Here is a 17,409-nt window from a genome sequence, read left to right on the forward strand (position 1 = left end):
GTTCAATGTTCATCTCTTCAGCTAGTGAAACTGCTTTTAGCCGAATGGTGACCGTTGAAACGCTTCTCTCGCTCGCGCTTTGCTCGATGATCCACCGCTGGAGTCTTTCCTCCAACTCGAGCCACCTCGCCTTATGTCCGCGGAAACTCAGCTGCGTTTTCTTGACCTGCCGGAGCTTGTTTTCCAGCTTCCTCCATTTGCGAACCATCGATTCGTTAATCTTAAATTCTCTCGCCGCTGCTCGATTTCCATGTTCCTCCGCGTAGCTGATGGCCTTCAGTTTAAACTGTGCTTCGTAAGCGTGTCTCTTTGCCATTTTCAGGGTTGTTAAAACAACGATGTCCTGCATAATGCACATACCTGTTCTTTTATACAGGTATGTGCGATTGTCCCGGTATATACGATCAACGCCCACACTTCACCCTTTAACGTTCTCATGGTGTTCTCTACTACGTCCTCCTTACAACACATAGGGCGCACCGCGCTATAGGGCGCGCCGCACTTTTTGAAGAAAATCTAAGACTTTTAAGTGCGCCTTATGGTCGTGAAAATACGGTAATCAGTAAAGTAACGGGATTACTTTTTTGGGGAAGTAATCAGTAATTAGTTACTGATTACTTTTTTCAAGTAACTTGACCAACACTGGTTATTATCAAGAATTTGCTTTGAATTTCTCAATTCAAACAATTAACCGTGTGTTAAGTGTTTGAATTATAGTTGTTACATTTACATTTGTTTATGTATTTAACATTTCTGATGTAATCAGTAACATTGATAAAAACACCAAAATAGAATCTTAAAAAGGTACTTTGTTAGGTCAATTAAAAAAAATTGATCAAAATGAACTAAATACTGTCTATAAGAAATGACAATGTTGTCTTTGATTCTATTGTTGCAGCAGGGGTCAACCCCCCTTAGGTGGTCTGGGGACCGCGCTAGTATTACAGTAGAGGCAGCTTTTGGGCTATTGGCCCTCCTTCTGGAGAACTTTAATCGGTGCTCTTGGAATGATGCCTGACCTTCATTTACATGTCAGAAATATGCATATCATGGTGCTTAAGTTCTTTAAACTGGCTTTGTGGTAGTTGCTGCTAGAGTACATGTCACCAGGACCACACACATAAACACATACAGACAGAGTTACAAGGTGAGAACAATACCAGCCGCGCTGTCATGAACGGTAAAGATTGAATTGTAAGATACAATAGGAAACCCTGAGAGGTGCAAAGCAAGATGGCTGAAGGTGACTCTAAGCCTGAGCTTATCGGGGGATTCAGTAAACAAGAGGCCTGGCAAGCATTGCACTCGGCTGTTGACAACCGGTGATGGTGACCAGGTGGGATATGTTATCCTAACAGTCTGGAACTCTTGTGAATTATTTGCTGATAGATATAAACAGCTGTTATTCTTGGTAATGGAAAGCAATTAGAAACATCTGCATACTTGGCTGTGAGCGATGCCTCCGAATGGCGGCCGTTGCTCCCAGGTGCCGCTGGGAAATAATTACATCATCGGGACGGGGGCCGGGGCTGCTGAGGACTGCTAGTGATCTGTGAAGAGCGAGGAAGAGAGCCCAAAGAGGGACACACACAAAAAATTATATTAGTCAAACTTTTAAAGATGTGCAAGTTTGATCATTCTTTACGCTTAAAGTCACAGACCAGTCAGCAGTTAACCTTCTTTATTTCATTCATTTAATTTGGGGATGACTGATGCTAGTAGTGAGAACAAAAAGTGTTAGCCACATCACCTGTTCTGCTTTTGTATTGTGTAGGGAAGTATTGAAACACCCCAAAAATAACCTCTGCAACATTATATGACACACATTCTTACTTATCCTCATAAGGCTAACAGAGGTTACTGTGTGAAAGTGGCAGGAAGGATGAAGTCACTCCCCAAGACATTTTGAACAGCCCACTGCTCAACCGGCCAAAAGGATTTTAGATGATTCTTTCCATGTGCTGAACTCTGAGTATCTGGTAATGAACTCCTGGAGATATAGGCTCCCTTTGTGTAAGCTTAAGCATTTAAACATTCATTTTTCAGTAAAAATGAACAGTTAATACAGGATAGACACAGCAGTAGAGGCGCTGATGTAACTGCACTTTTTTTCTTTTAATTTTAGGTTTGTACTTAAAAACTAGACTTAAAGTATACTGCAAAAAAGATGGGTGCTCAAAAATGCTTAAGGAATAAAAATATCTCCAAATGATCTTCATATCCTACATGTTATTTAGTGACAAAATGAATTGAGAGAGCACTGGCAGTGTCAGCACGACAGGTGCAACCTGACAAACCTGATCAACATTTCTCAGAGAGCATCTGCAGCCACGTTAAATACACACCGTTTAGTCGTTTCAGTATAACCAACCTTAAAGATAGGCGCAAATGAAAAAGTTATACATTTTGGACTCACAAAGACTTGGGGATGATCCAAAATATTCTCACTTTGTAAAGCTGTCCTCTCACCAAATGTCTGAAATTCGATCTTCGTTGGACAGAAGCACAAGTACACGAGCACACTTATAAACACATACACCCACAGATGAAGACAGCAGACATTTGTTATGGTGATAATTAATTCTGTTTTCCCAGCAACATAAAAGATCTCTATCTTTCTGATATTTTCTTGAGTTTGAAGTTGAGCTGAATGTTGCCAAGTGAAACTCTTCGACACTCTGGAACTCCAGAGGCGTTGGCCGACACCATGACACATGGAGTATGAAACATATGTGAGAATACACAAACAAACAAATCAGCTTAAAATAATGACTTTAACTTGTTTAATTACATGTAAATGTTTCATGTCGTTCTGTTACATAAATACAATGTAAAATATTGCATTTAAGGGAATCTGGTCAAATCAAATTTGACTGCTGTACATTCACAGTTCACAAGTACATTCTCCTTAATGACTAATTATCTGAATAAATAAACCTTTCATTACTTTATACTTCAGTTACATTTTATTCAAAATTACTGCTTCATGTTTATTGAGGGTGAAACCATCGTTTCTGAGTGTGCCCAGCGCGCAACATCCTGAAAATGTCAAATAGTTTAAAACTAGATCATCTTTATTGTCCTCAATGTATTAAGAGCAAGCCAATCAAATCTGGAGACTGGTTTTACCTTTTTACTGATGATTTTTAATCCATTTAGGAGAAACATTACATATCTGTTTTTGATCAACATCTGAGCTAGATTCCCGCTCTCTTATTTTGAAAGTTCAGTTGCTACCGAGCAGCTAGCCTCAATGCTTCCTATCTCAGGTCTCTGGCTTGCAAGCTAGGTTTATATTGTGATGGTTTTCAAATTCATTCACCTGCGTTTTCAGAGAATATCTCATCAGTTAGCCGGCTGGACTTCCACTCCGCTGCCTTGGACTGTGCCTCACAACGGCCTTGCTGCTCTGCAGACCTGGGATTGTTAGGCCTCCTCTAAGTCTACAGCAGCAGAAGAACTGGTTCAGGTGTCACTGCTTTGTAAGCCTTATTTGCAAAACTATGAGAATGAGGTCCATAGCAAACACCTCCAGCTAGCCTCACAAGTCTGCCACAACTATGCAAATTTATTTGAGGTGCATTTATTTGAGGTGAGGGAAAATCTTCAAAGAATAGTCCAACAACGAATAGTATTTGTGATTGATGCACCTGAAATTAGCTCCTTCCCCTGTTTTGCAGAGTATATGCATGTGCACATATCTCCACCACAAACAATCTAAATCTGTGAGAAACATTGATTTTGTTTTTGATGACCTCACAAACCAGTCCAAACTGGGTTTCCTTGTTCTACCTGTTTCTTTGACATGCAACTAAGGTCTTTATATCAGATGACATGTGAGGTCACTGATATTGGCAGTATGCTCTTGACTGTAATTATGCAGAAATATTTTCTTCAGGCTTGGAGACTGGGTGTCTTGTCAGCTTTGGTATCCACAGGCAATTATGGTCCCATCTATAAAAATACCATCTCCCCAACACCTTTAGCACTCAAGCAGCCCCATATCCTCACACTCCTACCTCCAGGACTATGCCTTCTCTGTGGTAGTCCTGGCCAGGTTCACGGCAAACATGCTGGACTCCATCTGAGGCAAACAAATTTATCTCTGTCTCATCTGACTGGAAATGTGCTAGCAATGTGGTGTTTGCTATTCTTCTGCAAAGTTTAATTTAATTTTACACCAAGAAGTGCACACCTTAGTATCCTTTGATTGATTGATTTATTTATTACGAAAACACTTGTTTTTGGAAACTGTTTAAAAAAAAAAAATCATTTTTTTAATGCTAAAGAAAATATGATCATTTTGACAAGATGGTTAGAAGCTGAATACTAAACCAAAAGTCAATACTGGCTTGTTAATACTCCACAGTGCACCTATCAACATCAGATACATGGGCACTAATAAAGCTGTAACTGATGTTGATCTTGATGGTGGCAAATCTATATTTTTAGCATTTCTGCTACCTCTTCGGTTAGGTTGAGGCACCAAAACATCTTGATTAGGTTTAGCCTATGTTTATCTTATATAAGAAGTCTATTGTTCCAGAGACTGTGCATCTGTCATAGGACAGAACCAGAGAATAATTGTTCCTCTCTGGTACTTCAGTAAATCTAGTTAACATTTTCTGCTACTACATGACATGCACCTCTTTCACCCATAATCACTAGGCCCTTTACTGAAAATCTCTTACAGATATGCAGTCAGTCACGCCACAGTGTCTTCCTCTAATTGTGTTGTGTATGGAGTCGCTGACCTTCTGCACCAACGTCCCCTTTTCTCTAAACAATACTGAAGCTGTGAGAACCCCGACTGTGCGATGCCTCTGAATTTACCCCTGCTAAAGCATGACTGTGACTCTCCACATAGATCAACGTACAGGCCCCCACTGAGCGTGCTCATCAGCTGTAAATACCAGCAGTCTGTGCTGCCGTGGTGAAATGAGCAGTCTGGGGGATCTGACCATGTTGTGAGGTGGCAGGTTGGGCCCGACTGTTAAAGAGTGTGTCCTGTAAGCAGAAGGTCACAGGCCTGATTGGCTCTGCAGGCAATGAGTCCTGACTGGATGTCCTTGAGCAGCATAATGACCCCTGAGGTGGCCCTAACGAGACTTTGTTCCCAATAGCAAATTTTCTGCAACACTGCAATTACACTTTTTTTTTCCAAATGTATTTATATGTCTAGGTATATATGCATGCATTATTCTGTTTAGCAAAAGAAAATAAAAAGATTAACAAAAAGATTCCAAAAAAACCCCCAAAACTCAAAAAATCTTGCTCATTTCATCTCGCGGGAGAGTGATGAAAAACTGCTAAAATAAAGCAGATGGATGAGCAGGAGTCACCCACAAGCTTAAAAATGTTTTCCAAATTCAGCTTATCCACAAACCTGTGAGCAGATAATGTCCAGTCTGGTGGTGAAATATCACTTTGAACAAGATCTACACGAAAACAACACAGCAAAAAACAGACGGGGAAAAAATACTTTCAACTGCATTGTCTGTGAAGCAGACACGAGATAGAAGCAGCTCCAACACAAAACATTATGTTTGTGCCTTTGTTTCATTGGGCCTGTAATCCCTCGGGCAACAAACAGAAAATATCCGTCAGAACGGATGAACCTGCGGGCCGTGAGTCGCGGCTGTTGTGGTTGGATACGGTGATGCTGGCTGGCGTACCTGTCACAGAAAGCTGCAAGCGTGGTTCAAAAACGAGGTGGCTGGTGTCACACGAGTCTGCTGAGGGAGTCTGACGAATATGAGCACAGCAGCGCACACACAGCGAGTCTGTCAGCACTTTCTCCTCCTCACTTTTGTTTTCCCTGCTTTGTACTGTGTTTTGGGTTACATGTGCCCTCCTCCGTTTAACTGCAAATTATACTGTTAGATTCTTTTATTTGCTCTTTATTTTTTCAGCGTCGTTTTTGTTCTTACTGTTGAGGCAATGAATGGTCCTAAATGGCTGTTTACTTGAATGTCATGTTGAAATTGTATTAATTTTTCTCGTTTGTTTATATCTATAAAGGAAATGGAGAAACTCAAAAAAATAAAGGTTGAATCATTCATTGTCTTTTGTCGACAGGCATCGACAGGCCTACGCAATAGCATCTATGACATTCAGACAAATGCTCTACATGCTTCAAATGCAAGCAAGTTTTTGCTTTGTTTCTTTTTTAATTTAGGAAAGTGTGTATGTGCCTCCTTAAACATATGCATGCATGCATATCCACAAGCACCACAAATTCCAAATTAAATCTGCAGCAAAAACTAGATTTGGGTTTTTAATGCATGTCATTGTGGAGGGGCGTGGCCTGCGGTGCCGTGCAGAGGAGGCGGACGCACCTGCACGGCATCCGCAAGCCACGCCCCGCCACAGTCATCTTCATCCAAATTAAGATTAAGAAATTAAGAATATATTTTCTAAGAGGGGCCAGATAGGCAGGATGTGGACTCCAGGTCCAAACCAAGGGCATTCTTGGGTCAACTGAGGCAACAGTAGCTACTGCTCAGCACTCATTGAAAAATGTTATTACAATGCAGGTGAAGAAGCCAAAAAATCATGAATGTCATTGATACTGGACAATCCTGAGACCAAACAATTTACATCCTTTGAGTCTTATTAATTTTTGTGTAACATAAACTTCAATCTTTTCCCAGTAAGGTGACCACTGGCACTGACAACATGTACACTGTTGGTGTACATGTTTCTGGGTGGAGCTGTCCGATATCGTCATCTTGTTTAAATATAAGTAGAAAGGCTCCACTTGTGCATTTTTATTACTTATCAGTAGCATTTAAGGTCAACAGATGGTTGATGGTTGGTGCTTGCATCAGACCGGTGTACCCTTTGTACAGGTTAAGCCGCCCAGTACTACAGCAAAAACCACTGTACATGGTGAATAATGTGATTCTGATATAACACAGTCTGTTAATCTATTCATAGAGACTGTGGTGTCCTCATACTACAAATCAGGTACATGGTCAGATATACTTTTGTAAATGCTTTTCATTTAAACTGACCCTGTGGTCGGGGCTGATGAAAAACAATAATAATAATTGGTGCATGGAGGTATGGTACAGGACATCGCAGTGGATGAAACTAAAGTACTTTCCTCCTCCCAGATGGTCCGTTCAGCCTTTTAATAATGAAATCTGCTTTTGTGTTATTTAAAAAATTACAATAACCTTTCTACTAATCCTCCGACTTACAACTCCATACACCTGGATTTCTGCAATACACGTACGTCCAAAATCCCCTCGGCTCTGGATAACATATTAGGATTATATCTCGGATATGGTTCTTTAATAAATAGTTTAGATAAGCATATCTGTTTAATTTTATCCACCCGCCCTCCCTGCGTGCAGGATTACAGTGAAAGGATGGGTTTTGTTGAGCGTGTGTACTGCAGTCTGCAGACAGAACATGCAAACATCTGTACAACAATTCATCAGAAAGAATTATGTATGGCAGGCTGGAGGGCTCTAAGCTGTGTGTATTTCAACATCTCAGTGTCCTCAACGACAGAGGCACATCATAAATAATGGAAGCAGAATTAATTGGTTTATGCTATGAGCATGTGTTATATGTATTGATGGCATAGCATTGGTGCAGGGTTGCTCTGTATTGGGCTAGACATGTATACTGCAACTTCATATTTGATGAATGTTCTGGACTTGGTGGCAGGATTTATAGTTTTAACTTTTAGCTAATATTAATAGATAAATTAGCAGAGGAAAAACAAACAAACATGAATAAGGAACCAAGGAAGGAACAGGCTTTTGGAAAAGTAACAGAAAAGGAGAAAGACAGTTGTGTTGACAAATTCCCACAGTTGTCTTCAACCTTGTTGGTTTTTCCATGAATTTGGTCAAAATCTAAATGTCTTATAAGTAAAATTATAAAAGTGTGAGCAAACTGTTGTCCTGTCTGAACAAAGCTTCATCTAGCTTTGTTCAGACAGGACAACAGTTTGCTCACTGTTGTCCTATTTTAAAGTGGAAAAAACTACACAGCCCCGCTCTCAATCCAGTTAACACCTTTGGACGAACTTGTCTCGTGTGAGCCAGGCTTCACAGGTCTGAGTTCTCCCATGGACATGGTGCAGGTGCCCAATCTAAAATCATTTAATTTCTTTGCCAACGACTGAAAGCAAAAAGCTGACACAAGCATGACATGACAAAATAGCTGGAACCACTGATGTCAGTGGCTAACTGAGGGGCTACCAAAAGAAATTCACCACTGATTTGGGATGGGATCCTGGGACTCTGTCAGTAATAAATTTTCATGCCATGGAAATGACCTCAACTTTTGCCAGAACCATATTCAGATGTCTTAAAATGTGAGCTTATTTTCAAAAGACAGAACTAGCTCCAGACTGGCACCGCTTTGCTGGAAAAGAGGTATTAATGGAACAAATTCCTTCAGCCAGGTTCCCACAGCTCATGAACAGTTTTCCCAGATCTGGGGCAGCAGCGGATTCACTGGTTTCTGTACATAACACTTACTGGTTTCAGACATCAGCAATCCACTGTCTTTAACATTCTCTACATGACATCTATTTTACGCTGCTCATATTTTAGTGAGTACATGATCAGCAGAAGCCTTGCAATTATTTAAGTACAACCGCCTGCACACATTGTGGCATTTAAAATGGACCTTAGATACTCCTTGATTCTGAAAGATGCAACCCTATAACCAACCTAAATGTTCTGTGCCAACAATTTCAAGACTCGTGTTTTCTACAATATCTGTACGTGATAGCTACTTAAAAGTTTGTGATTACATGTCAAATCTATCCTTCAATCAGCCAATAAACATCGTACGTGATGAGGTAGGAGTAGCTGAGCTGCAGAAGCATTTTGATGTCACAATGAACAACAGACTGGACAAACAGCATAGCTGTGCATAAGAAGGGGAACAATATTTCAGCACATTGAACGCCTTCATATCTTTAAATGTGCAGACAATGTCAATCACAAACAATCCATCCAACACCCTTTACTTAATCCAATAGAGGGTCCACTGGATGGCCAAATAACCGTACACCCATGCACTTCAGTATTTACTGCACACACTGATTTGCTACAAATAATACCCAATGGGGATTTAATTGGGATTGGGGCACAAATCCAGTATTATTACTTTAAAGGTAACGCTTACAAAGATCGTGTTTAACAGCTGCATCATCATTTCTCAAATTTCACTTAGTTATACAGTATTTTACTATATTCACATCTTATACTTGAGTTTTTTTCAGCAGTTAAACTCATCAGAACAGCAAAAACATAATGTATTAAACAACCGGTCATCAGTTCACTGAGTTTTTACCATCACAAAGCAGCAAGATAACCAGTTTTCAGAAGCAATTAGCCTTTTGTGGTCTAACCAAAAAAAGTGTGACAGACCTTTAAATTATGCATGCTGCACTTGACCATGAGGTCTGAATTTCTAGGCCAGACACCCCACTCTCTGTGGGTCCTGACCCCTGCTTTTTTTTTTTCTTTCTTTTTTTTTTTTACCTTGCGTGCTTGGATAAATACCTCAGCACCTGCATGTTGCACTGATTTCACCCAGCCCCGGCAGATGGTCCTCACCCTTCACCGAGCACACACTCTGGCACCTGGGACGCTGGGGAAATCCTTCCGTGATCTTGCCACTCTGTCACGCCATACATGCACATATTATAAACACAGATGCAATGGCATGTGTGCAGGCATGCGTGTCTGCAAGCATGCACAGGCAAACATGAGCAACAACGAGTGGGTGAAAAGATCCAAACAGGCTCTTTATGCATGTGATTAAACACATAACAGAGCTTTTCTCTAGCTTTTATCTGAGATGTATTTAAGTCACTGCCCCTACTTTCAGTTTTTCACATTGTCAAGTGTTTTAAATCAGATATGTGGTTAAAGTAATGTGAACATTATTATGTATGTTTTTTCTAAACACATAGAAGTTTTCCAAATATAATTTATTGCAATAATTAGCCTTTTAAATTAACTTCTGATCATAAAATACACGTTTTTCAATTTCTTGATAATCTTGCAGTTATTTTACTTTTTAATTAATTTTCACATTGTTCTCTTCTGTGATTGATGGATTTATACAATCGCACTATGTTGGCATACTGTATTCTATTACTTGCTGCATCACTTAAAGCGCATTGTAAGGGCTTTAGGAAACTGACTTAAATAAAATTATTATTACAATAATTAACTGCTACATTTGCAATGTGAAATCATAATATACAAAACACATTTAAATAATGCATTTTTGAGTCCGAGTCAGCGTAGCAGCTTAGCTGTGTAAAAACACGCTGTTGTTACCCACTCACAAAGAGTCACACAGAAAACAAGCAGCCGTGCTCAGATTCATTGTGATGAGGAGGAGCTGTTCCTTCCTTGAGCTTAATGTGAAAATATGCCCCACAACCGCATGACTACCTGCCTGGACGGATGCGTCCGTAGGCACACTGTATAGACAAATAAATGCCTTATGGCGACTGTTGCAGCACTCCTCGCTGATTTAATTAAAGAAGCCTTCTGTGCTAGCAGTGCTGTACGAAGGAATGTTAATGATGGAATTAATGGCTGCTGTTTTCCACACTGAGCATCCACCAGCCGCACGCCGTCCGACAAGTATCCCTGAGCACTATTACAGGCCGACGTGAGCTACTTCATATGGACACAGGCTTCACTTCTTATATCTGGACTGTCAAAATGAGCAGCAGCAAATGCCTTTTGTTTTTAGCGTTAATTAAAATCTCCACCACACTAATGTGATGCTTTGTCTCAAGCAAAGTCACAGCTGAAATGTATTTAGCGGACTGAATATAAACAGTTTTTGTCAAGTGGAGGGCTAGTGGAAAAAATGCTTCATCTGGGTTTGAGGCTATGATTATGTTGCAGTTTTAAGGGGTTATTCAGCTGATGCTTCTTAGAGCGACAGTGGAGCTGAGTATAAGGGCGTTAAAAAAGTCACACAAGGCTAGGCTTGGGTGCTTTCCATTATTTCATAGCTTTGTGACATTTCAGAACAACAAATGTCTTTAAATGTATTTAAAGAAGAAAAATCTGTTGGTGACTGAACTTTTTGATGTAAAGGATTAGCCCACAACATGAGTTTTTGCTGCCCTTGTTGTTAACAGTTTGCAATTATTAATATTATCAATGTGCAAAACTGGTTCACTGTTGGGATGTGCACCACCCTTCATGCGGCAGTGGGTTACACTGCATTCCTGTGCTGCCCGGCTTCAGCCAGTGGAGCTCGTCCACTGAGGCTGCAAAAGAGCCTCAATCCTTACAGACCCCCATGTTAAAATGCCCAATTTTACAGTATATTACAGGAAAATTACTGGTGGCCACGACTGCTACAGCTCACTCTAGCAGATACACCTATTTTAGAAATGTGAAAATCCTAGGTGTTTTTCAGAAAAGCTGATCTCTGACCTTAAGGTCAAAGTCACTGGGATTCAAACTCTCCTGAGAGTTTAGGAGCTGCACCTATACTATGACACATTCTAGGCGACTTCCTCCTTGAGTTATTGCATACACATGATTTTCAGAAAACTTTACCTCTGACCTTGGCCTTTAGGTTGAGGTGGTTCTGCCGGAGTTTCTTCCTGTTAAAAAGTTTTTCCTTCCCACTGTCACCAAAGTGCTTGCTCATAAGGGGTCATATGATTGTTGTGGTTTTTCTCTGTATCGTAGGGTCTACCTGACAATATAAAGCACCTTGAGGCGACTGATGTTGTGATTTGGCGCTGTATAAATAAAAATGAATTGAACAGATTTTAATCATCTGAAATTTTAGCAGCTGCACCTATGGTATGAACTTGAAAAACCTACGTCGCATCATTCTCGAGTTGTTGCATTCATAAACTTGAGTGTCCGCCCTCACACGGCAGCGACAAATTTTGTACAGTTCTCTCGGAAAAGAGATTTTGATCTCAATGGGACTTATTTGTAAAATAAATAAATTAAAACGATGTCACAGACAACAGAAGTACCCATCAGAAGAAAGAAAAGACTAGAGTCAAAATCATCATAGGTAAATAATAACGATATCCAAACATGTCATCCATATTATTGCAACCGAGGCCTGCAACTTTCCTCTTATTAAACCATAAAGCCATTTCCTCTAATCTGATAAGTGCGTTTACCCTTGGCCTGTCGGGAATATTTATACACTAAGTGCCGCAGAACTTCCCTTCATCACAGGTATCATTTTTGTTAAACCTTTGAAGATATTAATGAAATTTTCCACAATGTTTATTCAAGAACTTAAATGAATCAGAAGCAATAAATCACGCCCATGTGTCAGAAGCCCCCAGACATAGTCAAGGGAACAGGGAGATAAATCACTGGAAGAAAAGGTGATCTGGCCTTACACTTCAAAGTTTAATCGTCATGCAAAGAATCACTCTCTCCTCGCTGGCGACTGAGGCAAAGATACTTTGAGGTCTAGACCTTCACTCCTGTCCCACATCAATCATACCTGGGCGTTTTTAATTTTCTAACTGTAGATCTCTCTGTTGCTCAAGATATTAAGGGTCAAGTTATTTTTTGACATTAGCTTGACACTTACCAAAGCAGCTGTTTTAACATAGAGCTCGACACAAGCGTGACAAAAAGTACTTTACAGTTTTTCAATATCCAGAACGAGATTTAAAAGGTCAAGGACAGACAGCTCCTTTGTATAAATGTTATAAATATCATACTGTACTTTTAAGGAAGTTTATGGGAGGTTCAATAGAGTAAACAACTTTACCCCTATGAAAAGAATAAAGTGATCTACAGCAGTCAGGGTCAACATCTGCACGCATGTTTAACTTTAGTAATATGACAAATACACTGAAGCGGTCAAGGTCTGACAGGATCGGAGGATAAGTCAACCCTTCTTAAACATTCATCATACATCCTTCCTAATTTCAATATGTAAAGTATCCTCCCGAACAGTATTTAAACGAAATGGAGCAAAATGAGATTAAATGAGTAGATGAGATGGAGATTATACCCTTTGTAACAGGTGGTGGAGTCAAAAAGGGGGTCAGAAATGGAAGCTACAGGCTAGACCAGGTCAAATCTTAATATCTTAATGTTGCTATCTACTGTGACAGCACTTATTGTTTATTGAGAACCTTCATATGCTGATGGATTTAAAGACAGAGTTGTGAAAGTAGTTTACATTTGAACTGAGTAACAAAAAGACTTTGAAGTTCAGTTGGAACAAGATAAACATGGTATTCAGCTGAAGCTTGCATTTTAAGGTGACTCAATTTTTACTCTCTCCCCAAAAACAAAAAACTGTTCATGCTGCTTAAATTACTGCTACGATTACAGCATATGGTCTAAGAATTAGGCATCTGTAATATTAAACCATCAAGCCCATAATCCGACAGTAACCTTATTCTTTTGAGGGTAAAAAGCGTCACATAAAAGATAAAATACAGCTATCATCCTGCCGTTTTTTATTCTCTTTTTTCCCCCTTTTACTTTACTCGTGTCATTTTCCTTTGCTTTCACATCCTCTTTTCATCCTCTCAAAGGTATCAGACTACTATACAAATTGGTAGAAAACAAAGTATTTCCATGGCATGAACAACTATACAACTGGTTCATACAGTATAAAATATAATATGTTATAATGGCATGCTGTAAATATGTATGCCTACAAAAAGAAAGGCTCTCAGTTCTCTCAGTTCAGTTTTTGACATAAATAAGCATTTTGTATAATTTTATACAAAACCTGATGTGCTCTTGCAGTAAAATGGCTAGCCATGGCTATTTTACTAAATGTGATAATATTTTGTCAAATAAACTCATGCACAATCATGCTTTTTTATGGAGCTCTTCCACACCCACATGAAATATCTGTAACCTCATGAGCTCCATTACATTCATAAGCACATCTGCTACATCTGCTTCAGCTTTTAACCACCTCTTAAAACTCATATTTATTGACTTGCATTTTTTAATGAACTTTATTTGACGAATTTGTTTTGTGTTTGGACTTCCTTGGCTATATATTTACTATGGTTGGTTTTATGGTTTTAAATAACGGTTATAGGCACCCTTCTTATTATTACTGCAAACAGTTTAAAGCAAACTGGCTACAGATGGGAGCTGGGAGAAGAGCATGATAAGCATTGCATTAGTGGATAATAACTCGAAGTCCATGTTAGTTTCACACTCACAATTTGTGTTGACTTGCACATGACTCAGTGACAGTTAGTATGCTAATCAGTGAAAGTTTCTCACATCTTTGTATCGCTGTACAGTAAATGCTCTCTGCATATTTGTCTGCACCCAAAAGATTACCCAAAGACATCTGTGCCAAAGCTCTGAAACCCTTCATGGTGATGAGGATGATGATGGTGCAGTTTTGGGGCCAATAGATTAAAATCCTAAGCTATTGACCCATAACTAAAGTAATGTTTGAGCTCATAATCATCTTGTGGTAAGTGAAACCCACTTTGTTGGATTTGTACCAGCAGCAGACAATAGAGAGGATCATTTGAACAGGGCTCCATGCTGAGCAGGCGGGTGGGGGGTGTGGGGGGGTGAGGAATTCAAGTAAAAACATGGGGGAAGTGGGGGAGGCAAAAAGACGGATATTCATTGTATCCATGAGTCTGGGTACGTCATTGTGAATCGAAGTATTACCACTACGTTCACTTCAACAAATGGAGCAAGACATTTCTTAATTTAAATCTCAAAGAAACACAAGTGCTGAGGAGTATCTTCAGCATCCTCTCGGGCTTTTCCCCATTGTGTCTGGCAAAGCGATTGTTCCAATACACTGATGCAGAAAGGAGGATACAGTTGGGATCCAGGCAATTTCATTACACCGAGTCAAGCTGTTTCAGTTCAGGATCCAGGCCTTTGTGCCGGTTGCCCGGCACTCAGAACTGGAAACATGGCACAAACAACATTATGTGTTATAGCAACTTCGCGCCGGGCCTTGTGATATGTCCATCTGCCGTGACTAGTGTTGCAGATCGTGCTGATGTCCCTGCCTCCCTCCCTGTGTTCCCTCGCCACCTCTCACTGAAGCTCTCCAGGTTGCACAACCGTCCAGCCATAGAAGCCCTAACTGCAAACTACATTTGTTATTTACAAAAAAACAAAACAAAAAAAAGAGTCTCAGCGCAGTTATGTTTTTATGCAGAGAAGTTTTCGCTATGAGAACCAGCCTCCAGCGAGCTTTATGGATTCATTCTAGCATGATGATATCAGTAATTACATCTGTGTGTGCACAGACGTCTTACTAATGTTTGTGACAAAATATGCATGTACGGATAATAGAACAAACTATTATATTCAAAGGGTTTTTTTCTGCTTCTCCTTTCACAACAACAAAAAGAAAGACATGAAATGATTGGAGTTTCTAAGAAAACGTATTTATGGCCTTAATGAAACGATCCAAAATCCGAAGACCAGCGCGTAACGACATCCCCAAACCAAGCAAATAACAATCTGAGCCGGATCTCAAGCTGTCATCGAAAAACACCAGAGCTGATATTCTGCTTGTCACCTTCCAACTACCCCTCTGATCTGATTTCATGTCGTTCCCCAAGATTACAACACCAAAGACTGCAGAGAGCATATTGACACACTTTAAAAGAGATGGTTTACAGATGCCTCATCCTTAAGTCAGAGCAAAATGAGGCAATGATTAATTCATAGCATACATGATTTAGGAAGTTTTTTTTTTCTTTTTAGATGGGAGGGCAGGCAGGACGTTGTGAATGGGTTTATTGAGGTCGAATTGCAGCATCTTACAGGCTAAGCTCTACTGCGACATACTGAGACACATTTTCATCTTGTGGATTATTCTTTCCTGGGGAGGGATGAACAGACATTTGTAGCCAGATGATATTTGTGAAATATAAATAAACAAACACATGTCACTGAGTATAAAGGGGTGGGGGGGTGTTTGTCTGTTTATATTGGGCCACGGGGGAGAGGAGTGGTCCTGAAGAGCCTCCAGCTATCTGCAGAAAGCTGATTATGCTAAAGTCGGGGATTCGACTTGACAATTTATGTCTCTATTAATAAACGAAGAATGGTATTAAAATCTCACACGTAGCCTCTGCTCTGTGTTAACTCGGTACATAAGCAGATAAGGTGACTCTTAGAAGGCAATAGTTATCTACAGTATGGCAACATATGGTGATGACAGCAGTTCAGATGTTCTAGCTGAGACAACACAATAGTGTTAATTTGACTGCTGGTGCAATTTTATGGGTTTAGTGGTGTGATTGGTCAGTGCTGCCTCAGCCAGAGAGAAATTACCCAGGCATTAATACAATACAGCAAAACCAAATTATGATTAACAAGAAATCCTTAATGTTATCAGAGCTTCTCTTGTACCCACTGATAACTGAAATGAGAGTCAAAGTACTATTGGTGCAGACAAAAAGAGCAGCACTAATGCAAGTGTATCTGTATGATTTAGCCACTAATTAACCCTGACAAATCATAGTGCCATAAAAGTAGAAGAAATGTGCTATTGTAAGTGTATAGTACAATCCACATTTCATTACACTCCCTAGTGCACACAAAGAAAGCTGACAATTTAGTGATTTTTTTTAATGCTACAGTCATATTTGGTACCACATGACAGGTGAACAGCCACATGTTTAAAAGTAATGTGTAGTTACAGATGTTTTATAGTGGTCCTAAGTCCAGAATACACCCTCAAACGCACGGAGACGCATCTTCGGGGTTTTTCCTGATGTCATGAAGGTGTTTCATGTCTTTCATGACTTCCCCTCTTCAGTGGGCTTGCAGTGTGCCTTTCAGCCAGCCTTCCTGCAGTGCTATCCTCCAAGGAACTGTTAGCTCTTTAAGGAGGACTAACTAAAGCTAATCTCAAGTTGATACAAACCTCTGCTGCACTTGGATAAAAATGATTTGATGAGCACATCACATAATTATAGACAAGTTTGAATAGAGTAACAAGCAACAGATGAATACAACTGGGAAAAGTATAGTGTAAGAGTATAAGTTTCAAAATAAAACAGGAAGCACAGGAGAAGCAAATTTAACCAATACACAGCACCATGTCAATAATAAATGCTATGCACTCAGCTGTAAGTAGGTTCAATGTTGTGTCTGATTGGTGAACATCAAAATCCTCTCTCTTACGACAGTGTTCAGACTGCTAAAAAAAAGACCTTAATTATCTGGAAGGATTACTGACAGAAACGATTTAACATTTTTGGTTGAGTGCTTTCAAATTCAATTGGCTCCAATAAATCAGTGACCTCTGCTTTCAAAAACCGGATGTACACTGATGGTACAGGCACGACAAAATCGTGCTAGGATTGTAGTTCCTATGATGGCCATCAATTAAACTTTTAAACTTACTCGTCCCAAAAGCACCAGTCAATGTGACTGAAGAGGGTAC

The 17,409-nt window shown here is 39.9% G+C and overlaps 1 protein-coding gene across 11 annotated transcripts in view; it reads right to left on the reverse strand.

Moving 5' to 3' along the window:
• LOC143421385 (uncharacterized) overlaps nt 1-17,409 on the reverse strand; it is a 111,145-nt gene that overhangs the window by 51,311 nt on the left and 42,425 nt on the right. For 7 of the 11 annotated variants that reach the window (XR_013101021.1, XR_013101019.1, XR_013101020.1 and 4 more), the window contains one exon: nt 1,444-1,550. Coding sequence is in view for 6 of the 11 variants with exons in the window: in XM_076890496.1 (XP_076746611.1) it covers nt 1,444-1,550 (107 nt within the window). In the remaining 5 variants the exon portion in view is untranslated. Of the gene's footprint in view, nt 1-1,443; nt 1,551-2,416; nt 2,489-17,409 lie in introns of all 11 variants that reach the window. The other 4 variants (XM_076890495.1, XM_076890493.1, XM_076890492.1 and 1 more) reach the window with 1 other exon arrangement.

Source organism: Maylandia zebra, linkage group LG12, assembly GCF_041146795.1.
Source record: "Maylandia zebra isolate NMK-2024a linkage group LG12, Mzebra_GT3a, whole genome shotgun sequence".
Taxonomy (NCBI): Eukaryota; Metazoa; Chordata; class Actinopteri; order Cichliformes; family Cichlidae; genus Maylandia; species Maylandia zebra.